Genomic DNA, 25,726 nt, shown 5'->3' with positions numbered 1-25,726 from the left:
GACACTTCTAGCCCAATGACTTTGATATTGTCTCTCCCTCATAGGTGGTAACTTGTTTTAGACTGTTATTGCTGGGAAAGGTTTGTCTAGATTTCATTGTAAGCTTTAAGTGCCCTCACATACACTGAGTACCTGGTTAACCTTTTTAATTCCCTAAACCTTTCCTTACTGCAGTATAACTAGTGAGATATATAAATACCATTACTGTCCTTGTGACTGAAGTCACCTCAGGGTGTAGGAATTATGTAAGAAGCATATCCAAAGATTATCCACTAACTTGTTTTGCTTCTGTATTTTTAAAGTATATTTACATTGTTACACATTTCCTTTTAAAGGCTGCTTATTTAAAACTTGATAAATAATTATAACTGAAACCTTGAGTGCAAGTGTTACTTTGTTACTTTTATTTACGGATCTCATTTGTACAGCTCTACAGCTCATATTGACCCCTCTTGAGCTAGGACTGGCTGCTCACACTACCAACTTGTGCAGTACAGACCTATACCAAAAGGTGGGCTACCTAATACCATGCAGATAAGTGTTGTGTAGTCTCACACAATGTGACTACATCAATTCTTAGCAATTCTTACCAAACACCTCTGTAGATCGACAAAGCAATAAACAAGCACCTCTGACAAGCACCTGCCTTCCAAGCTCTCCTAAGCACCTCTTGAGCAAAGGGTTGCTAATCACCCACTCAAAACAGCTTTCATCAAATCCCTGCAAAAGCGCCACAGCTGACTCAAATGACCTAGCAAACTACCGAGATCTCCAACACACCCTTCATTGCCACAAGGCTTTGAAATGAATCTGGCAATACCTACGGGAATGTGTGTAAAACATCCTTCTCCAGATGTCACAAAGATTCAGGCTAACAAGAGGGCAGAATCCATTATGCTCTAGATGACAGGACATTCTAAAAATAACAGCCGTGAACACACCCACGGCACTCATCCTACTGGGCATTTTGACTGACCTTATCAGCCGAGAGATCTTACTAAAGAGTAGTGGTGGACCTCCAATCCCCTTACCCAAAATATGCCCAGATCTTAAGAAGTGAGTGCAAGTTTGTCAGTAAAGGAAGTTTATTGTATACAAACTGCTGGGAGAGGCTTGACTCCTCTGTAGAGACAGAACTAGCCAGATTCTCTTAGAACCACACAAAGGTTACACATTAGATTACATATTCACCTACAACAATCCTAATTTATTACAAGTTCTATCTGGTCGGAGATCTAACCCCGTGCGTGATGTACATGACTTTAATAAGGACACTTCATCACTATGAGGAGATGGAGAAATAAACATGTTCACTTTGAACCTATGATAAACATCCTATCCACTGAAGACTTCTTGGTGACCCCGGTAGTTCTCTTTTCACACTAATCTATTAAGACTACTATTTCAGCTCACATGGCCTCTGGCCACATCCTGGTCATTTCACTGAGAACCTAATCAAAACCCATAGACCATTTACCACCGCTGCCCTTTAACACCTCTTGCACTGGGTTTATTACCTGGCCCCAAGTCGACCCTGCCAGATAGTCAGACTTCACTGGTCACTGAATAACAAACTCCCATTTTCTCAGGAAGATTACATCTCTTACCCACACAGCACCCAAGTCGTAAACCTATGCCAAGCCGCAACTGACCATTTGATTTTATCGCAGCAGGCCAAATGCATTTAGCCGCCTTGCCCCATCCTTCGTCCTCTACCAACTTCCCAGGTTGCACAGAGTTTATCGCCAACCCAGGTTTCTGCAGTCTACACGAACGCCAACTATGGGTCTGTGGCATACAGCATTACCATATATTCGCCATGTACCCCCTTGTTCCCCAGCTGTCCCAAACATTACCCTGAACCTTGTTGTGTATATACACATGTGTTCAAGACCACTGCATCCTCTCGCAGTGGTTTTCCTATTCGCAAATCTATCTCAGGTGCATTTAAAGCTTCTTGCGTCCCATCTTTAGGCACTACATTGCAGGCCACAGAACCTCATTGTGTTCACACTGTATTCACATACGGGTCATTATGTTACTACATGTATGCAAATCTAAAATGTATCAACTATACACAAAATAGCACTAATAGTAACACTCATCCCATTCTTATTAACTATACTAGATACATACCAGATTGCAACATCGCGTTAACATGTCTACCCCAGTCGCCAATATGTTGCGCGCAACGCAAACCCTTCTTTCCCATTGAAACCATTATCGACCACCCCAAGAAAAGACTAGAGGAAATTGGAGTAACAGGAATCACCCTGCACTGGATCCCTGTATTCGTGACCAAGAGGATGTAAACGGGATGCATCACTGCAGAACACTCCAAAAATCCAATCTCTAATCCCTCCTCCAACATTTTCATGAGCCTACTACTATAGCCTTTACAGATCAAGAGCAGGTCCTTATTTGCTTATTTGCATGGCATAATTACCGCCAGAGGCTAATGCCCTTGAGGCGAAGCTGAGGGCCATAGGTTGTCGAAAGGGGCACTATCCCCACCGATAATGACCCCTCCCAAGGTCTTTAAGGCTATTAGCACACAATGGTAGTAGCAATACATGTTTTGTAGCTTTCTCGTTGATATGCAAAATAGGATGTTGTAGTGAAAATAAGGGTTTGCTTATAGAGCGTCTTGTTTAAAGGCATATTTCCTTGATCGTGCATTATTGTTTCCCTGTCTGCTTTTGAAGTCAGAATGTTCAGAATGCGCTGATACAAGTATTTATTGACTGCACTCTGAACATTCAGATTGGCTGAGAGGAGCTCAATAACAATTTCCATGTGCTAACAAAGCTTTCCCAAGGCTTCACATGCTTCAATTATGCAGATTACATGCAAATCATTTACAAGCTCACAATTTAGTATACTACAAAAACATCAAAACGCCATAGACACACGTGGACCATTTGTTGATTACCAACAAACTAAACCTAAACAAAACAGGGCTGATCATACATGAACCATAGGTTAAAGCCATAGTATGAAGTAGATTCTTCCAGCTCAGTTCTATCCAATGCATAATGCCCTATCTGAACTTCACACTCAGGACCATGTCAGTTATTGCAGTTTTAATCTCAAAACTAGTCTATGCCAACAGACTGAGCCTTGGATTATTAGAACACATACACTGACTACAAAGGAGGTCGAAGCGTACAAAAGCCAGCAGCCAGACAACTCCCAACAATAAAATGAAACAAACTCATCAATACAAGCCTCTGCACACTCCACTGGCTCCCGCTCAAACAGCATATTCACCTCAAAACTCCATGCATCGCCCATTGCACCTTCCACAGCACAGGCTCCAAGTCCACACAAAAAAATGTATCCACAAACCACCATGGAGAACGGTTTGATCCAGCAACAATGCCTTAAGGAATGTTAAGCTTCCCTCAGAAACAGCACAGAAGGTCCCTCTCCACCAAAATCTGGATCTCTCTGCCCAAATTCCTTTGCAGAGCACCACATCACCAGTACAAAACAGCTAAAACATGGCTTTATAATTAACACGAGCATGGAACCAGCATTGAAGCTACAAAAAACTATACGCCTATCATTAGCAGCCTCAACTCAATAGAAGGCACCTCAAAATTATAGAAGCATAACAGTAACCCAAATGCAACATTCCAAAAAAGACTATTTGTATAAAGGACATATTTTGGTCAGACGCCACACAACTGAAATGGAATCAAAAACACCTATTCAAACCGATAATATACCACCCAAATCAACTGTTGGGTTTACTGGCAATCGTCTAGCTCCCGGATGGCTCTCTCTCTCCCCCACTAGATTAACTTCTAACTGGTTTATCCCACTCTTCTAACCTACTCGCCTCTAAAATCTCCTACAACCTTACACTACACCCCTCCCCCAATCATAGAGCCACCTCAGGCATATCAGTTATCACATCAATATTAAAATGTGCTATGATGAAGGCCCCCTCTGTAGGAGAATCCACCCCTCCATAAACCAACTCAGATTGAGAGCACTGTAACTTATCTGATCTTAGGCTGTGCCCATTGGATACAAATATACAGAAAGTGTGACAGCCACACACACAGAACAAGAGCACCACCCATGAATTGTTAACTTTCTGACCTGCACCCATCAACCCCACAGGTTTGGTCATCAGACTTTCTTTATTGCACTAAAAACCCAACACCTGTTCATTCTTAGCAGGACCAACAGCAGCAGAATGGCTTTATGCAAGATCACATCCCATAACAATGAATGCGAAAACTAAAAATGGGAAGCCTTGATGATCAATCTAACACTTTTAGCTATGGAACTAAAAAGGACATTCACTAAGCATTGCATTGGATATCTGCTTTGGATTAAACGAAACAAAAGCTTCACTGCAAACAGCAAGGAAAACACCACCATGGAAATTAAAGCATTCATGCACCTCAGAGAATGAACTCCTTAGCCTAGGTTTGAAATACTGCCGATTGCCCACTCAAAGGATGGAGAAGAAAGTAAGTAAAATGCAGGCACGCTTGGAAAAGACACTTGCACGAGGCACAAGCAAGCTTTGTTCTGTAGCTCAACGGTAAAACAAGAAGTGGGTTCACAGAGCCCCGGGCCAGTCTTCTACTTCAGCCTCTTCCAAAAGTCCCCGGACGGACCACACCACCCAGAGTCATTAAATCCCAGGTGCTTACAGGTTCAGTCAGTTCAGTCACCTGCTGTTGAACCCTGAGAGAAAACTATGTACAGTGCAAAGGTGTGTTGGGAAAATCTGCAATAGTGACCTTCACAAATGACGTCACCATCTACTCAATTTAGTTTTATCTTTCACATGGAAGACATGTATGTTCACTTCCAAAAGCCTTTTAAGAGCATTGTGATCACAAATGAATTAAAGATGCACTAGATCAGGAGGTGCGGGGGTGCTAGCGTACCCAGCCAAGATGCCCACCAGTCTGAGCTCACAGAAGCCCCAAGCAATCCAGGTGATAGCCTGAGTTTTTCCACAATACCACTAAGTTTTACAGCAGATATGCTGTGTGATTACCTGGGGAACACCCCTTAAAAGTTTGTTTGCTCGAGGCTGTGTGGAATTTGCACCTGTAGTGCGAGTGGAGCCCCTGCTGCAGAATCAGCATGGGAAGACACGCGCAGGGCACAGAGCACCCAGACTAGATCTTCCTTGAAGTAAGGTGCGCACTGACGTCTTCCCCGTGTCCTTGCTGTGCAGGGGCCAGAGTATTACGGATTGAGTGCCGGAGGGCACACAAGGAGAAAAGGAAAGGCGGTTGATGTGCTGTGGGATGTACTGACCCACTCTGCTATGCGGCATCACCCTGCCAGTTATGGGGAAAGAAACAGCAACAATGGCGGCAAAACCCTTGTGCGTGCCAAAAACCTACAAAAACTGTGTGCTTCAGCACACAAAAAGAGGGATGCACAACCTGCCACCCGTGGTGCATGTGCGGTGGAATAGACCACACCCTGCAGAAATGTGCCAGTGGGCTCTATGACCAGCAAACCGAGTGCAGAGAGAAGCAGCACTTTGCAAATGAAACCCAAAAATGTGCCTACAAATGACATTTGCTTTGTTGCCAAAAACTCCAAAATGCCTATAACACAACACTTTCAACATTCACAATCTTGCCTGGTGCTAAAATTCATGTATCACATGAAACATTGTGAAACATACAAAGTCTGAAAAATGACAGCCTCTATGCCACAATCTGGGTGCAGTACCCATGGCGACCTGAATGACAGCTGTCAGAGGAGTACTAAGGCAGCTTTAAAATGACCTAAAACTCAAAAGTCTGCTGAATTAGCAAACAAACAGGTTTGTTGCCAAAAAGGAATACAGATTTTAGTTGTGTTTTTGTTTCCACAGATTTTAAGGCCAAGAAAGAAATGTATTTGTATGTGATGCAACCAATGTGGGTTTTGTTAGGTTAAGAAGGAATTAGCTTGGCTGAAGTTGAAAAAAAACTGGGAAAGCAGGTTTTTTTCCCAGAAGGAGGGCCTTCCTCTGAGCAGAAACTCACGGGGAGGTGTTAATTGCTGGTTAGACCATAATTTGGTTTACAGAGAGCAAAGGAACAATGACAAGGCTGCAGCTCAGGAAACTAGAAGTGTGAAGAGGGTCATAAATGGCCTGTAGAAGGAACAAACAAGGAGGAGCATGCTCCTGGACTGCAGGGAGACAAAAAGAGACAGAAACAAGCAACCATCTGTTGCTAAACATGAACAAAGAACACTTTTTAAAATACTTATAACTTGCTATTTAAAATGGTGAACAATATCAAAATGACAGTTCATTTAATTTCTGGCTGCACGTGTGAAGAGGCGGTAGAACTGTGTGACATTCTGGACCGGAAGGGCAAGATATGTGGTTTTATGCAAAATGTATTACTGTTAGAATTGTGAAAATGTACACATATGTCCCTATGTTAAACATGCACATTTGTAGAAACTTGCATAAAAATTGAAAAGTGTGTTCATAGCGAAAAAGGCAACATTCTGTAGAAAGGGAGACATGATCCCACAGCTACAGGGTTTTGAGGAATAGCTGATAAGTAAAATTTGGTATCTTTGTGTGTGATTTGTATAAAAGGGGACCGATGAAGAAATGTACATTTAATATAAAATCAGATTTTGAGACCAGGGGATAAAGGGAGGTCTCTAAGGATTGTAAAGCAAATCCTAAAACCTGACGTCATTCAGCCTTGAGCCAATCACTCAAACTGCAAGGCAGAGATGAAGTGGAGTCCAATCCCAGCTCACAGGGGCAAGCTTAGCTAATCCGGCCCACACACACCCTTTGTGATGTCATTTTTAAGCATAAACAGAGACAGCTGACAACACACAGGGACTCCCAGATCCAGCCACCTTCCTGATTCCGGTGAAGCACTCTGATCCAGCTTTCTACATCCAGCTTTAAATATTCTTCCAGATCCAGATGCCAAATCTCTTGCCATCAATAGAGACTATTGATTTCCAGCGGCCCCAATCCTCAAATTTATTCTCCCCACTCAGTAACACGCTATGTGGTGTGAGAAGGCCTTTTTGAACCAGTATCCAGAAATTCTCTGGCTTGCCACCACAAGGCTTGCCTGAGGGACTCGCCATCCAGCTGATCCAAATACCCGCAGACTAGGAGAGGAGATCCTGTGCCAATCTAGCGACCGGTCTAGAGGATCCAGTCCTGTGCCCGATGTGCTCTCTTTCCTGGACCAGACCCAATCCTGACCAGAGCCGACGGTCCCATTTTAAAAACTTATCTTGTGAGAATAAATAGGAAGAACTGTGTCCCATAGCATATGTACTTTGCATAGTCTTATCCCAATCTCAGACCCATCCAATCTTTCATTTAGAGCCAGTATTGTTAGAACTATCTTTGCGCTGACCCTTTTCTCATCTGAAGTTGGGTTTCCTTATCAGATAGGTCACCCTGAGCCAGTGAATGTAATCCCTGTATGGTATTCACTTCTTTGTAGTCATCCCCTAGTGTAAGCAAACTCATTTGTCATTTTTAAAAGTGTATTTCTGTTTTTCATTCTCGCGCCAAAACCTCCATAACTTCAACTCCTACTTGTTCCCAACATCCAGCATTGTAACTCCGTGCGAATCTCCCGTTATTGCGAATATCGCACAATGAAATGTTTGCAGCGATATTAAAAATGTGAGTTTTACATGTGTAAAATAGCTCTAAACTGCTTCCGACTTGGACCTTGACATTTCCATTGTTTTCTGCTGACCAAATCATTGCTTGTGCTTGTGTGTAACTATCCAAAGCGGCTTATAACAATTTCAGTATTTTTTACCATATTTGGTGTTTTTGCCTAGTCCATTCTAAGACCATCTTGAAAGCCAGTCTGACAGCTGAAAGTCAATTCCGTTTTTCTCTTGTGTTTGCTGGGGGAATGTGGGACTGATATTCTGTGTGATTTGTGTTATTCCCGATTACCTGCTCTTTCCGCCTATCTCCTTACTTTGCCTAATGGGGGGTTGAAGGGTGTTGCAGGGGGAACTGCTAACCACAGTGCTATCTGATCTGAACCAACACAAAAGTATTTTCTGTTTTGCATTTGTTTTGCCTATTACCTATTCCTCATGTATTAAAGATATTATTCAGTGTTCTGTCACCCCATTGGTGATTGGTGTTTACCTATTAAAATATATTGTGATTAAATCTTAAATACATAAATAAATATTTACCTTTGCAAACCAGTCGGATTCCTGATTCAGTGTGACAGGTGAGGGGTCTGAGGAGGGGGGCGGGGGGGTTTCAGTAGAAGGGTGTTATATGAGTGTTCAGAATATTGAACTTTTTGACAAAAATAAATAAAGATTTCAGTTGTGCACTACATGCTGAGCTTTGACTTGGGTGTGTGCCGGATTGAAATCACTTACAGTGCTCGCAGCCTTCTGCCGATACCCTTAAAAAAGGCAGCGGTGCTGCAGGTGAGGAAGCACCACTTTATGAGATGGCCGCCAGACAACATACCTTGTCTGCCGAGTGGTGTGCCCTGCAAGTGGAGGTGGAGACAGTCCATGGATGGACCCCGATGTCATCAGGGTGCCATGCAGCAGAGTGTAGTACTGGGCAGGGGCAGCAGGCAGCTCTCCGGAACCCTAGATGAGTGTGGCCATCGACCGTGATGTAAAGTAGTAACGAAGCAGTGGTGCGGCAAAGAAGGGAGGGGGTGAGCGGACCCGGCGGGTGAAATACAGAGTATCTATAGCGGGGAAGTCAGCAGCGGACACCGCAGTACTGAAGGCTGACTGGGTTTGCGCCCTACAGTGTGCCAGCTGGGCATTTGACTCTGCAGGCTTCGGGCAACATCTTACAGGGACTCGCACTGGGCGCACCGTGATTTTGGTCTGGCAGGAGGAGCGCACTGCACTCACTTTGAGAATCCGAGCGTAGAGTCAAGTAACCTGTTACCTTGTTAACAGACACTACACTGCAGGACGGTGGCAGGGTTAACATTGGAGGGGTGGCAGAGGGAGCTATAGAGCCCTGTAGTTAAGTGAGGGCAGGGGACTGCAGTTGATATCAAGAGGGAGCTGTACCACCCCCTGGTGCTCAAAAATTCCAGCGGAGTGGATGTGTTGGAAGGAGATGTGTTACTGCTCTTACATATAGAGGAGCTTCTACTGCTTACGCCTATTATGTATGAGGAAATCCTGATATTTGAAGGAATACCAGCCTGGTTTAGACAAGAGTGTGCTATATGCTCAGAAGACGTTTGGGCTGAGAGGTTGAGAGGAACGGCCTCTGGACAAGGTGTGTGAGGCACAGTCTACTTAAAGATACATAGGCACCTGGAGACGGAGTGTGGGACAGACTCACCCTCTGGGGGGAAGGATGATGGACAGCACATTGAGGAAAGCTGTGTGAGGTTTATGGTGTTTCATCAAAAAAGAACCATCAAAAAGAAAAACCATTGAAGAAAATGCAACGAAAATAAATGCATCGAAATGCTATCTTTTACATTTAAAAGTACACATCCATCGAAACTTGTCCATCGAATATAGGAATGAACAAGTTTCGATGGATGTGTACTTTTAAATGTAAAAGATAGCATTTCGATGCATTTATTTTCCCTGTTGAAACGTTACATGGAGCTGTCCATGCCTGAAATCTTGAAAGTATTTCGGCACTGACAACTTCATGTAACAATTTCTTTATTGGGGGGTTTACCCCCAAACACCCCTCAAGGGCACCCCCCTAACCCTAATCGAAATCCAACTAAATGTTTTCAATGAAATTGCATTTTGATGGAAACAACTTTCAATTAATACATTTTGTTGGATTTCAATTCAATGAATTTATTTTCGATGGATAGTCCAGATTGCCTTTGTAACAGGGCAGTGATCAACTGGTTTTTTAACGGTGGTCGAGTGGTTTGTTACCCAAATACACCTTCACTGTGCAGAACATTGTATATTACTCTATTTGGGTGGACGCCCGTTCTGATCTGCCAGGCTCTAGTGGGGACCAATACGACTGACTGTGTGGATTATTTGGACTCAGGGCAAGGGCAGAATCTAAGTGGAGGTGTTGCACAGAAACAAGGTTGTTGGTGCAGCATTATGTCTTAATCGCATACAGGGGGAAACAACAATCGAAGCTGCAATTTGAAACTCCCAACCAGGATAAAAATCACAAGGTGATCGAGTAATCGCCTAGCAAGGGATCTTAATCTTCCTCCTTGGACCCCACTAGTACGCTTAATGATATTAAAGTAATGTTTAATGAGCTTCAAGCTAGCATACAATCGTTGGATGGGAAAATGGATAGCCCGACATGCAAAATTGACCCCATGCAGACAGCTGTTAGGCAATATGGGGAAGGCCATCGCCCAGGTAGGTTACTTGTGACGGCTGCTAAAGTTGGTACACCCAGGGAGCGTATTTTATCTGATAAAAATATGCAGGGTGAATTGAAGTTTGCGGACAGAGATATCATTCAGGAATTCTGTACATTTGAACTCGTCTGTACTCTTCACAAACTAACCAAGATGGGTAGTTTTCTTAAATAAGGTTGTGCTTCACTGGTTTGCAGATGAAGAGACGGAATGGCTGTGTCAGCCCATTACGCAGCAAGAGATTCTGCAAGCAATTAATGAGCCGTCGTCCAGGAAGGCTCCGGGTCCAGATGGCTTCACAGCCGAATTTTAAAAGTGTATTGTGTTAAGATTGGCACCATATCGACTTTAGGTCCATCGACAGTCTCTCCGGGAGGGTCGAATGACGGATTCCATGAGAGAGGCAGTGGTCGCAGTATTATTGAAACCGGGTAAAGAGGCTGAAGAGTGCTCTTCCTCCCATCCTATCTTGCTTATCAATTTGGTTGTTGGTGCCCTTGATGAATAAATGTATTAAGACTGATTAATCCGGATTCATTCTGGGGTGCTCCGCATGCTATGGTTTGCAGCAGATATTTGGTTTTATGTCTGTAGTTCCACAGGGGGATTCTATTGAAGCAGCGCTATTGGACACAGAAAAAGCGGTTAACTCAGTTGAAAGGCCTTATTTTATTATGGTACTACGCAGGATCGGGATGGGAGAGGAATTATTGTCTTTAGTTTCATTGCTTTATACCCTGCCCAGTACGAGGATCAGGGTGAACTGTCAGCATTCACCTGTCTTTCCACTGGAGAGGGGCACCCGACAGGGGTGTCCGCCATCACCCAATCGAGCCATTGCCTGATATAATCGGAGATAAGCATGTACCCAGAGAAATACAGTTGAATAGGCACAGGGTGGTGGTTTCCCTATATGCGGATGACATGATATATCATAGCAATCCGCAAGTTTATCTGGGGCCAATTGTGAAGGAGGTGTTGGAATTTGGGGATTTCTCTGGTCTGAAATTTAATGTTACGAAGTCAGTGCTCTTCCCACTCAGTAACTGTACAAGGCAGTTTTCAGATGGTTTATGGTTCCAAGGCATTTTATCTATAACCTATATCTGGGGATAGATATTGTATGATCCTCTGATGTTTTATATCAGTGAAACGATGAAAAGGTATTAGAACATACACAAATGGTGATGAGTAGATGGATGAGGTTACCGGTTAATCTATATGGGAGGATATTGTTAGTAAAGATGGTCCAGCTACCCAGATTTCTTTAAGTCTTCTTAAAATGTGCCCATGGCAGCTCTCAAGGCAAACAAGCGCGTGTGCGCGCACACACACACACACACACACACACACACACAATCAGCCCATCTGGTGTGTGAGAGGGCAGGAGCCCCCCACCAACTGCCTGCTGATTAGCATGTCTGACCACCACACCATGAGGAGCAGTGTCGCGGACAACGAAGCATCGGAGCAGTAACCGTGCCCCTCTGGTGAGATCCACCCATTGTGCCTTGGCGGGGCACCAGCCGGTTTAGTTTGTGTGCTAAATCTTCACCTTCCTTCTTGCCTTGCAGCCCGCAACCGCACACGTCGACTTTGCCTGGAATCAAAATGTCGGGCGGCATGGAAGCAAGGCTTCCCCCTTGTTGCTAGGCAACGTTCCCTTTTGAAAAGGAACATCCGCCAACAGGCGGATGAGCCGGCCATCCCCAAGGCCATCATAAGGCCCTGTTTGCCCCTGTTTGCCGCTGGAAGACATACAGCGATTACTCCGCCCCTTTTCAAATAAAGGCCTCGACACTAAGACAACACTTTGCGTAATGCCTTTAAAGTCGGCCCAGCCTACGATCCTGCACTAAGACTTTGTCTCGCTCCATTCTACAACTGTCTCCTACCTCGCAATGCACGTTGTAACACCCTGTTCAGTGAGTAGTCACTGATCCTATGCGCACCGCAAGTTACGCTGATCTTAACAGTGCCACCAAGGTCGCATTGGTCTTCCTTGGCTTAAACTTCTGAAAGTATGATACACCCCGTTACTGCTACATTCTAAATGCCTACCTTTTTACCAAGCGGCCGATATTGTGCGCATCGCTCCGAGCTACCTCATTACTGCTTTGTGTTCTACCACAGAACCTTTATTTACCAGGTGACCCATTTTGTGGGCTCCACACTGCATTCATACTGCTGCTATATTGTGTTTTGCCGGAGCCTCACGCGCTAGCCATACTACTGCTACATTGTGTTTTGCCAGAGCCCCACTCGCTAGCCATACTACTGCTATATTGTGTTTTGCCAGAGCCCCACTCGCTAGCCATATTACTGCTATATTGTACTACTGCTATATTGTATTTTGCCATAGCCCCACTCGCTAGGCACCGACCTAATTTGTATGCTCCATACTGCGCCAGATATCGCCGCCTGTGAACTCTTTGCCATTGGATGTTACTTATACTAGTACTCATACCGCTAGAATAAATCTCCACCTATCACCCTGAGTTAGGCCCCTACTCCAAGTACTATTCACACCTTAAAAAATCTACTAATCTATACTCTCCTTATGATACTCTGGACCTTCATAATCATGATGTGCATCAATTCCACACCCTGACTGTTGCAGGAAAGAAACGCTTGACTCCGAGCTAGACTGCTTAGGATCTATGAGCCTAAAACCATAAGAAACAGCCCCCAAATTACCAAACACAAACCCCATGACACTGACCTTAACTTGCCTGCCCCAGCCCACGAAGGAATACAAGAAACTCAGACACATCACACCACGTATCTTAGTCACAACTCCAAGCGGACTAAATATTGCAAAACAAGACCCTTACCAGAGCAGAATAAAGACATCACCATCTCAGGAGCCCTCATCAACGTAAGATCCCTTATTGCGCATTCTACCAAAATCTCGGACGTACTCACCTCTGACGACTTAGATCTTATGGCCATCACTGAGTCTTGGCTTCACGATGCGGCAGGTCCTGCACTCATGATTGCCATACCAGACAACTACCACATACTCAGAGTTGACAGACCCAACAATAGAGGAGGCGGCCTTGCTATCATAGCCAAAACTAAACTGGCTAAGGCTTTCAACCCCCCCTGAAATTAAATCTTGTGACTTACTGGTAGCTAAATTACCAAACTCCAATAACAGTACACTAACTATCCTCCTAATATATCGACCACCCGGACCTTTAAGTACGTTTGAGGAAGACCTTTCCAGCCTCCTAACCAATAATATAAAGTAATCCACTCAACCTTTACTACTAGGGGATTTCAACTTGGGTTTTAATGATGTAGAGGATAAACAAGCCCGATCTATACAATTGATCTTAGTTGAACATGGCCTGACCCAACAAGTCCAAGAGTCTACACACAAAAAAGGACAGACATTAGACTGGATAGCCAACTTAAACTGCCCTATCAATATTTCCAAAATAAGTCCCCAAGACTGTGCTGATTATCATCTTATTGGCTTCTATTCCACCAGTGAGTCACCTAAATTGACAAACCCTGAAACTGCACCGCCTCTCCCAACTAGATGTAAAAAAGAAATAACGGCTGAAACTATTACCTCTTCTCTTACCAGCCCCCTCCGCCAATACAAAAAACTCCAACCCCAACGAGATAGTTGAGACCTTCAACCATACCATGTCCATGGCCTTGGACATCATAGACCCAGTCAACTGTGCAAGAGTAAACAAAATTCCCATCTTAATACGTGGTTTACACCATACCTTAAAGAACTTCGCCTTCAAAAAAGGAAACTCCAAGCCATTTGGAGACACTCACCTATGGATGAGAACAAAACAGCTTTATCCAACCTAGCCAAGAAATATAAGAAAGAAATAATCCAAACCAAAAAGAACACATTCAGTAACAGAATTACCAAGGCCAACTCTAATTCTAAGGAACTCTTCACCATCCTCCGAGAAATAGAAAACCCTATTACACCAGTAGACAACGTCCCTAAAGACAACAATGGTGTACTAGTATCCAAAATGCCCTAGCCAATAAAATAGCAACTCTGCAGACTAAAATAGCCAACAAAAAAGCTTCCCACACAGATACACCCTCTACCTCATGGGTCGACATACCTTGCACTGACAAACCCTTCAACTTCACCAATATTTCCATACTTGAAACAGAAAAGGTTATCCTCTCTCTGAAACCTTCCAATTGCCAAGGCGACAGCTGCCCCGCACAAATTATCAAGGATGCCGCTAGAGATTTAGCATTATCTCAAAGCTGATTAATGCCTCCTTTAATACAAGCACTGTCCCCTTGAACCTTAAAGAATCCTGGGTGTTACCAAGCCTTAAAAAACAAACCCTAGATCCAGCCATACCGACTAATTATAGACCCATTACCACTGTCCCCTTTCTCCTCAAAATCATTGACAGAGTTGCCTACCTCCAGATCCAAAAGTATCTGGAGGCAAAACAACTTCTAGGATCTCGCCAATCTGGTTTCAGACCACAACACGGCACTGAAACAGCCCTGATCGACCTCAAAACACAAATTGACGAGCTAAAGGGTAAAGAGAAAACAGCTTTGCTACTCCTCCTTGAACCATCTGCAGCCTTTGATCTGGTGGACCATGCAGTATTATGCAAACACCTAGCATCAGCTGCCCATTTCTCGAGTGAAGCCATAGCATGGATTCAAGCCTTCCTTGAAAACCATACGATGAGAGTGCTCTCCCCATCAGCCTCAGCAGACCCAATCCATATTACATGTGGCGTTCCACAAGGTTCCTGCGTTTCTCCAACAATGTACAACATCTTCACTAAGCCACTCTTCCACAAACTTGACAGGCTAGGCATCACATATATGAACTACGCTGACGACACCCAGATCCTTATACCCCTGTCGGGCAACTTTGTCGAAGACTCAGCCTTCGTAAACAAGATATATTCCCTCATTTAGACATGGATGGCCTCACATGGCATCTGCATAAATGATGACAAAACGGAGATCCTGATCCTGGGTTCTGACTCCAACCTGAGAAAACTTAGCCCGAGCTATGCTGCCTTCAACATTGACGGTAATGTTATCAAAGTAGTCACTAAGGTTAAAACTCTGGGTTTCTACCTTGACTCTACATGATCTCTCAAAAAGCAAGTTGGCTCCATGGCCTCTTCCACAGCTTATACTTGTAAAATGATTCGGGCCTGCAGACCCTATCTCTCCAAACCCAACTGCATCACGCTTGCCAATGCACTTATAATGTCCAAGCTTGATTACTGGAACGCCCTCTATGCGGGCGCGAACAAAAACACTGTAAATAAAATGCAAATACTGCAAAATAATGCTTTAAAAGCAGCTCTCAATATACCTCGTAAAGAGCATATTTACAACACTAGGAAAGATAACCACTGGCTAAAAATGAGCAACAGGGTATTTCTTAAAAAAGTATCCCTTACGTTCAAAGGCCTTAATAAGGTTGCGCCCCATACTTCTCAGCTAGATTCTCTAGAAGAACCTCCACCTACCACACGAGAGCATCCAAAGATCGCTGCCTAGAAGTACCCATGCTCAAACTGTCCAAAGCTGGAGGAGCTAGATTCCCAGTCAAAGCTGCTATTGCCTGGAATACACTACCTACTGCCTTTAGAAAGGACCAGCCTTATTCCAGATTCAGATGTAACATTCAGAACTGGCTCCGCATGAAAGACCATTCACAAACCTAGACCTCTCACTGAATGACACCCGTCTGACATCCTGCTCCATGACCTTGCTTATACTTATACCCTTTATTTCACATTCCTTGTTTCGGTGTATTTATATCATGCTAATATATGTATTGTAATAACCAATTGTAACCAAGCTCTAAATATTCTTTAACTGTTGCGCCCTGCTACCCGAGGGTTTGGTGCGCATTATCAAATAAAACAAACATCATGGAAGAAACTGGTTGCTCCTTTTGATAAAGGGGGTTTAGCATTGCCAGATTTTGAGGGATTATGAGGCGGCTCAGGTGGGATTTCTGATATACTGGTATGGGGAGAGGAATGTAAAGGAGACATGTGGAAATAGAAACAGCACTTACAGCGGCATCCCTGCTTAGGGTGAAACTATTAACAGTCCCGGAAGGTCATCTAAAGTAATGAACATGGTGGAGTTATCATGCAGATCGGGGGTATGAATTGAGAGGGAGGGGAAGAGGTACTATATTCACCCAAGCTTCTCATCACTCAGATTCCAGGGTTGCCACTGACTGGCGAGCTCTGATAAATACAATGTATGAAACAGATGTGCAATCCATGTTTCCAGGACCTCTTCCCAAACGGATAGTTCCCAACAACGGTTGTTACACCCTTGGATTTGTTTTTGTACTTTAGACTAAGGGACTCCCTGAAGAGTTTATTTTCCACCTTTCCGAATGAGCCTGCAGTTGCCGCTATGTTGGATGGAATGATCGAGAGCATGGATAGCAGCAGGATTGTGTCTAATCTCTACAGTACAATACAGGAAACCAGGGTGGGTTGGGCAGTCATCCCGGGGAAATGGGAGGTCTGAGTGTTACCATAAAGGAAAAAGTATGGAGAGTTTTCTGTGCAGATGAGAAAGATTGCTCTGAATAGTAAATTTAAGCTCATTTTAAATACCTTCATAAATACTATTATACCCTTTAAAGGTTGCATAGACTGTTTCCTGATACCCCCAGAAGAATGTGCCGGAAGCACGATTACCAGGCAGGCTTCTTGCACATAGCATGGAGAAGTCTGTCAATATTACGGTTTTGGGAAGAAGTCTTCGAGATGCTGAGTGTTATTATAGTGGAGAGGGTGGAGCCCGATTCGAAAGTGGCTTGGTTAGGATAGGCCAAGCAGATCACTGGCCGTGTGAGGAAGCCAACAGGTGTGTTGCTACTTTAAGCTAAAAAGGAGAGTGTCAATGTTGTGGGGCAGGGCACACAGTCCTACACTGGGAGGTGGAAGGAGAATATTCTGCATTATAAAAACATAAATGGAGTACGGGAGAAAGGTTAATCCATGTACCAGGCCCAAAGACATCTGGGCTCCCTATAAGCAATACCTTGTGCGACAGGCCAGACAGTCTGAGTTGCGCTCTGAAGAGGAGACACCATGATAGACTGCTGATAATACCCAAGAGGGGACTTTGTGCACGATTGTTACATACAGACGGGTGAGTGCATTTTGGAGGGGGTGGGGGGAATACATTTGTGGGTGATGGAAAACCTGGATATAGCAGCAAGATTAACATTTATTGTACAAGGCCAATGGAGGGCGAGAAGTTTGTATTTTTGATTTGAAGGGGGGGGTGGGGGGGGGCTTGATTCATGGAACCACTGTCTTTTGTTAACGGTTGTTGAAAACAATACAAAGTTACACACAACAAAAAAAAAAAGATTCTCTAGATTGACAGGCTCAATTTAAACAAAATAAATCACCACATTTTAGTAAGTTAGTAAGAATTTGCATGGCATGTACCCTTATAGGCCTCAAGAGTGGCCATTAATCGATTAGGATAATGACCCATCCCTAACGTATAGCCACTAGCTGTGCCTCGGTCTATAAACTTGGGGAGAATCATTATCCCACAATATAGTGATGCCACCCTCAGAAAAATTCTTTATTCGTGACAGATTAACATAAGCAACTGCAAATGCGTAGCTTCCTGCTTACCTGTGTAGGAGTTCCCTTGTTTAAGTGCAATGCTGGTGCAGTCTCTCCTAAGAGAGTTTTAAGTGGCTTCACCTCAGGAGTACTGCTTGTACTGCTTGCTGAAGAACCTGAAATCGAAGCATGGACCGATGCCACCACCTTTGCTTGGTCCGGAGGCACATACCTTTTGAAAAAAAAAACAAAATCAAGTGATATCACTCATTTAAAAATCCTATGCTTTCAAATGTGGTTGCAGAGATTGGAATTATTTCATCAACAAATGTGTGCCAATTATACTATACGGTTTAAGTTACTGACCTTGAACTATTGTTATCCGGCATGGATTCACATGCTCATGAATATTTCCTGTCATCAGGCTGGGAATCCTCGGTGAAATAAAAAACAGTTTCACTTTAAAACTGTATTTCTCCTCTGAACCATGAAGAGCCACAGAGAGGAAGGTGGGAGGGTTCAATTGTGAATCCATGCCAGACCCATGCTGGAGAATTCTCCTCTGAACCATGAAGAGCCACAGAGAGGAAGGTGGGAGGGCTCAATTGTGAATCCATGACCCATGCTGGAGAATAGTTACAGGTAACTAACAAACCTTCTCCAGCATGCATGGATTCACATGCTCATGAATAACGATTACACACAGTACATTATACAAAACCACAGGAAGTGCCAAGGCTCAACAGAAGCAATAAACACTACCCCTGGAACATAACTCAAGCAAACAGGTTGCGTAGCACCACTTGGCTGACTCGGGACTCCTCCCTGGAATCCCTGTCGACGCAGTAAAACCTTGTGAGGGTGTGCATGGACCTCCACGTAGCAGCCCTGCAGACGTCTAGCAGGGGCACACCATAAAGAAACTCTTGTCGTTGCTGTGATGGAGTGGGCCCTTGGATGGCCTGGCAGCAGTCTGCTAGCCAGTCGAATGACCGTGCATGATGCAGCCGGCGAGCCACCTGGAGATGGAAGCCTTCAACAAGCCCTTTCCAGATTTACAGGTCCTAAATTGACGAACAACTGAGAAGTCTTCTGAAAATTCTTTGTTCGTGCCACAGAAAACATCAAGGCATGACCAAACGTCCAGCAAACGCAAGGCCCTTTCCGCTGGCGGCGACAGATTCAGAAAGAAGACTGGTAACAAAGGTTTGTTGAGGCGGAAATCTGACTGTACCTTTTGCATAAAAGTTAAGTGTGGAAAGACAAGTAAGGCTGCTTACAAGCCAGGGCCTGAATAATCCCGACCCGCCTGGCCGCGGTGATCGACTTCCGCGAGAGAAACTCGAGTGGTGCCTGATACATAGATTCAAAGGTCATTCCCATGAGCTTAATTAGCAAAACATTCAGCTCCCAAGCAGGGGCCTTAACCAGCAGGAAAGTTCTGAACAGTCCCTTGAGGAATTCCTTGACGAGGCTGTGAGACCACAGCGAAGGTCCTCCTGGATACCTGGTGTTCCTGGATTGGGCTGCAAGATGCACCCAGATAGAGGCGTGAGCCAGTCCCGCTTTGGCCAAGGAAAGTAAGTATGGTAAAAGATGCAGAGCCGTCACACACGGAGGGGTATTCTTCTGAGTCCGGCACTACACAGAGAATCATTTCCATGCATGTCCTTAACACTTCAACATTGATGAGGCTCTGGCCCTGGCCAGGATGTCCTTTCATTTCCGCGGGTAAAGCGTAACCTCCAAATTCTAGGGCTGCAGGAGCCATGCCCTCAGGTTCAGAGACTCCAGGTCGTGATTCAGAATCGCCCACCCCCTTCTCTGGCGAGAAGGTCCGGGAACAGCAGCAGCCGGATGGACAGGGCCACTGACAGAAGTAGTTGGTCTGGATACCAGATTTACCTTGGCCACGCTAGAGCGACAAGTATTATCCTGGAGTGGCACTGAGTGTGTTAATGATACGTAATATGAGTGGAAACAGAGGGAAGGTGTACAGGAACCGTCCCTCCCATGGGAATGATAATGCATCCCCCATGCTCCTCGGTTGCGGGAACCTGCTGTCGACCTTTGGCACTTAGTGTTCACCGCCATCGCGAAGAGATCGATCTTGGGCTGGCCCCATTTTTGTTTTTCGTTTTAAGTTTTATTGGTTTCATGCAAACATACAAAGAAAGCAAAAAGAAACCTGTAACTGTTTTGTTCACATCCTCAAGTTCCATCACAATACGTTCTCCATAGATTCCCCTCTTAAACACAACAAACCAAGAACAAAGACCAAAGGCAGAAACCATAAAGGTGCCAAAAAACAAATTAAAAACACACTTTAAGGTCCTATCCTATCCATCTATAAATCGCATTTCAAAGCTTAAAACGGAGGGAGCCAGAATAACAGCCATTTCCTCACTTCTTTATTTACACTCTTAAAATTAACAACAAATTTCATGGCTGCCACTACCAAACCCACCCTTTCCCCTTGTAACAACAAATTGCACCATTCTACCGGTACTAGTGACCTTATTTTACCTAATTGACCTCCGAAGTAAAGGCTTCCAAGTTCGGTTGCTACCGAACTCAGTCGCAAAATGGACTTGCGATACCAACTGATCCTTTTCCTCGCAGTATCTACAGTAGGCAGAGTCTGCCTTTATTTGATGCCTCCGTAATTGAACTTCTTTTGTAGGCATAATATTCAGGAGGCACCTCAATAGGAGGTCTCTGAAATGCTGAGGGAAATTTCTGAAGATACATAGACAGGTTATTCAACCCTTTCTTCTCTTTCCACCACCCATAGTTCAGGGTATCCCTACCTCTGGCTTCAATAATTTCGATCCAATCTGCCCTTTTAAGAATATCCTACACTTTAAGTGGGTTGCCAGCTAACACCTTGATTTCAATATTATGTTGTGTTAGGGAGAATTCTCTGTTTAGGCTGAATTCCCTAACCTAGAGAGTCCCCCAGCAGCTTTGCTGGATTTTTTGGGGTTTATTTTTTCTCCTGCCAAGAGTGAGACTCTTTTACCCTCACTCTTGGACATGACTTAAGAGTGTTTCTGTGACTTGCTATGTGCTTATGGGCTAGGGGGTATTGTTTTCCCCATAGGCTATCATTGGTTTTTGAATGTGTTACACAGCACCCTCAGTGCAGTAACACAGGGGTGTCATAGAGACCCCCAAACATAGACTCCACACCCTGGGACGGACTACTGTCTCCCTGGGTCTGTAAAGTCACCATTGACTTTACTAGTCTTAACTTAGGAACTTAACCAGTACAAACCATCTTACTGTGGAAGTACTGGTAGGGGCAATTAGATTGCCCCTGGGTCTGTTGTCGAGGGGGTACTGTACCGTCCCCCCTCGCCGAGTTCTGGCTGGTGGCATTGGATACCACGGAAATATTCCACCGGAATATTTCCCAATGGGATTTCCCATTGTTTTTAATGCACCACTTTTTGGTGCAATGTTAAAGATACCGCCGGTTTATGTATTTAATATAAATTCACCGGTTGGGATTTTTTGCCAGAACTCCACGCCAAAATGGCGTCTAGGTTCACTTCAGTAACCCTGAACCCGAGTCGAGCCTTTGTTCCACTTTTGGCGGGCTTCTGCACAGAAGCCCTCCACAGTGGTGCCATTCTGTCTGGGTACCACAGGGGGTGAAGGAGGGGGTTTAGGCACCCTGGACTGAGTTGCCTTGCCAACTCATGTCGCACTCTGGTGTGATTGGCCCAAGTGGTGAGCCACCCCGCTCACCACTTAGCATGTTTGAGTGACAGCTAGGCTGTATGAATGGGGGTTTGCTGCATAAAAGCAGGGTTTTTGGGACTGGTTCTTCAGAAGTCGCCACAGGACCTAAGAAGCCAAAGAGGGAGAAGCCGAGCCGACCTGCCAAGACGACACCACCGGTGGAGCCCTGCAGAACCGTCTCACCACTTTTTCCGACGACAGAGGAGATCTCCCGCCGGAGAGTCTCCTTCCCTTCACTGGTGGGGACAACCAGTTGCTGCCTTCTTTTCGCCATCCCGAAGTATCTCGTGGCCGCCTTGCCTGTGCCCAGCACCCCGGCAACCGGGATACCACTTTTTACCTCAACCGCGAAAGAGGGGTAAAATCCTTTGTGACCGGAAAACTCTACGGCTGGTCTCATCCCTGGTAGTGCAACGACCTTCAGCTTTCCTCCACGTCGAGATCACCTCTTCCTCTGGACGACGCCACGAATTGCACCCACTACCAGGAACAACTACCACCGCTGGAGGATCCTTTCCACTTTTAAAAAGGTACTGTGTTCCGCCCGGCTTCCCTTGCCACCGATTGTACGGGGTAGACTTAGCCCTCGGCTCTCGAACCTGGGAAAGCCTGGGACACCCTAACTAAACTTTTTCTAAATTCAGTAAAACCTTTTCTACTCACCTGCAAAGACTTGTGACATTCTGTGATCTTGGGCATATTTTCGCCTGGCTCTCTCTAAAGCGGGCCACGAACCAATTCTCCTTGTTCCACAGTTGACTGCCTTTTTTTAACCTTATGTGAAAAGTGTTTTACCTTGCTGCTTTCATTACTTCTGCTTTTTCCCTCCCTTTTCTAATAACTTGTTGGAGTGCCATCTGATGTTAAGCGCTCACCTCTGTTTGGAAATAAGTGGTGTTAACTTAGACTTGTCCAACAAATGACTAGGGATGTACATATAAGTAATAGTGACTGTGTTTTGACTTACTTACCTTTTTCTGTGCTAGTGTAATTTATGAGTGTGCCTTTAAAATAAATAAGTATATACTTTTACACCTAGCTCTGGTCAGTGTTTGCTTGTACTACTGTGCCTCTGTACCTATCCTGTATCCTCTATATACTGCCTAACTCTTCTTGAGGGAAGTCTGACTGCTCAGCCACCCCTACCACAGTGAATCTGTGTGGTACAGACTGCTACCAAGTGGGTTTACTGCCAACACCTGTAATCTTAAATCTTTTGCAGTGGTCCCAGAGGGAAATGCACAGGTTTCTGCTTAACACTGGTGGCAGCGGTGGGATTTGTATTGAGTATACACTTTAGTGTACTTTTGAGATACCTTAGTGCAACTAACCACAAAGCTTAAGCACAAGAAAGAATAAGTCATTGTCTAACCTGTCTATTATGGAAAGTTATAGTCAAGAATCCCTTGCTACAAAAACTGCTGATTGTCTAAGACTTCTCTGTAAGCATAAGAATCTCATAACTAAAGGAAAGACAATGGAGCTAATAAAAAGGTTGTTAGAAAACCAAAGTCTGGATGATGGTTCAGAGGAACCTATCACTCCAGCAAATGTAGAGAACAAATGATATTGATAGTGAACAAAGTATTGATGATCTTGGGTCAGAACCAGAAGAGGAGGATGAAGCTGTTGTAGAAGTTCCCTCTAGGCCTCTATCTGATCAACCAGCTGTACCTACTGGACCTTTGCCAGGTCCCACATTTAACCCTCAATACTAAAATGAAACTTGAATTAGAGTACAAGAAACGTAATGCTCAAACTGACAAAGAACTAAGGCTAAGGGAAATGGAGCTCAAGTATGAGCTAGAAATGAAAAAATTGTCTGTTGAGAATGCTTCTCTCTCTGGCTCCTCTAGAAGTTCCAATCCTAAAAGACCCTGGATGCCTAAGGAATTGATTGGTATGTATGAGCCTAAGTTGGATGTGTTGGATTGGTTGTCTATGTTTGAGTATAATCATGGGCTCCAGAAGATCACAGGTAATGAGTTACTCACCTGGTTGTTCTCTAGGCTTCCCCCTGTTGCAACTGATGTGGTAATGGAGTTGGGGGAGGAGGATAGGAAAGAGTATGAATGTGTGAAACTAGCTTTGATAGCTAGGTTTGGGAAGACCCCTTCCCAGTATCTTAAGAGGTTTAGGAGCCTCAAAAAGCATGATGGTACCCCTTGGGCTACCTGGGTGTGTGAAGGGTTGAAAAACTTAGAGGGATGGATTAAGGGTTACAAAGTGAACACTTATGAAGGAATGAGGAATCTTGTAATGATGGAGTCAATTTATGATGCCTGTTCTCCTGAGCTTAGACAGCACTTGGCTGATTCAGGGGAATTAGATCCTAGGAAACTAGCTAAGGCTGCTGACTTGTGGGTTGCCAACCGGGCTACTCACAAGGATTCTGGGGTAACTCAGAAGAAGGATGAGGGAAGACAGCCTAAGAAAGACTCCAAAGAGAATTCTAATAATTCTAATTCCAAAGAGGGCCCCAAACCAAACCATAAGGGTAAGCCACCCGGGAAACCACAGCAGAGTAGTATACCTTCTGGTGCTAAACCAGAAGGAGGTCAGAACAAGCCTCCATTCCAAAGGACCTTTGGGGCCTGTTATGTTTGTAAGGCTACTGACCATGTGAAAGGAGATCCCAGATGTAAGGGTAAACCTTCAGGGGTCCAGCTTGTCTCCTTAGCCTTCGCTCCAGAGGAGGAAGTCACTATGGCAAGTGGAAACTTTCTACTACTGGCTGATGAACCCACTGGAGTCTCAGCCAGTGTTTCTTTCGTCTCTCTGGGGTTGTGGGAACAACAGAATTTAGATGTGTATAATTCTATCCCAGATAATACTAAAGAGTATTATAAGGACAGTGTCCACGTGAATGGTCAGGAGACTCCTGCCATCAGGGACACTGGGGCCAGCATAACTGTGGTGGATGAATCATTTTTCAAGGCAGAGGATGTTGCTAAGGCACCCAAATGCCTCACCAAGTTAGCTGGAGGGCCTGTGCAGATGTGTCCCCAGTTACCCGTTCTCATCCAGTGTAATGATATGGCTGTGAAGATACCTGTCAGTATACAATGTGAAGTGCCAGGAAGGGTTCTGTTGGGAAATTACCTGAAAGCTCTTGGAGTTGTGTCACATACCCCCAGACCTCCTAGTAAAAGGTTACAGGAGCTCACCAAACCTGCAAGAGAGAAAACCCTGCGAGGTTTATCTCAGGAGATGACAGAAATCACTACTCTCCCACTGGAGCAACTTACTGCAGTAACTACCAGATCAGGAGCAAAGGGGCAACCCAAGACTCCTAGGAAAAAGCCTACAGCAAGCACTCCAGTGCTTCCAACAAGACTTCCCCGAGGTTGTCCAAAGTTACACCTGTAACTCCACCTCCAGCTGAGGCTGAGAGGGAGGTACAACCCTGTCTGGTTGAACTAGACTCTGAAGAAGAGCTAGTAGGAGGCCCAGAACTTATTGGAGACCTAGACCCGGCTGACCATCCTGAGCTGCAGTCTTTACTGGCAGAAGGTGGACCCAGCAGGACAGCTTTTCGTAAGGGACAAAGAGAATGTCCAACTCTGGAGGGTCTCCGCCAACAGGCCGCTTCTCAGGCTGATGGGCAAGAGCCTGGGAAGTATAGATTACACTGGGAAGATGGCCTCTTCTACAGTGAACCCACTGAATCTGAACCTGGAGCCTACCAACGCCTGGTAGTGCCCCAAGAGAACAGACAACAGTTCTTGCAACTAGCCCACAAGATTCCTTTGGCTGGTCACTTGAGTTTCAAGAAGACCAAGGAAAGGCTCTCCCTCTACTTTTATTGGCCAAAGATGGGGGCTGAAGTAGATAGATATTGCAGGAGCTGCCATACCTGCCAGACTTCTGGTAAGGTTGGTTCCAAGAATGTGGCACCTTTAGTGCCTCTCCCAGTTGTGGGAGTCCCATTTGAGAGGGTAGGGATTGACATTGTTGGTCCCCTTGATCCTCCAACCTCCTCAGGCAACAGGTTTATCCTTGTTGTAGTAGACCATGCTACTAGGTACCCTGAGGCAATTCCTA

The 25,726-nt window shown here is 44.8% G+C and overlaps 1 protein-coding gene across 12 annotated transcripts in view; it reads right to left on the bottom strand.

The window, feature by feature from the left end:
* The window catches only part of AGFG1 (ArfGAP with FG repeats 1), a 1,171,945-nt gene that overhangs the window by 927,470 nt on the left and 218,749 nt on the right, over positions 1–25,726 (bottom strand). For all 12 annotated transcript variants that reach the window (XM_069618220.1, XM_069618222.1, XM_069618215.1 and 9 more), the window contains exon 4: positions 18,005–18,167. In XM_069618220.1, coding sequence (XP_069474321.1) covers positions 18,005–18,167 — 163 coding nt within the window. The remainder of the gene's footprint in view (positions 1–18,004; positions 18,168–25,726) is intronic.

The sequence above is a fragment of the Ambystoma mexicanum genome, chromosome 10, assembly GCF_040938575.1.
Source record: "Ambystoma mexicanum isolate Mex_15411 chromosome 10, UKY_AmexF1_1, whole genome shotgun sequence".
Lineage (NCBI taxonomy): Eukaryota > Metazoa > Chordata > Amphibia > Caudata > Ambystomatidae > Ambystoma > Ambystoma mexicanum.
Note: the sequence above shows the minus strand (reverse complement) of the source record. Positions and strands in the feature narration are given on the sequence as shown.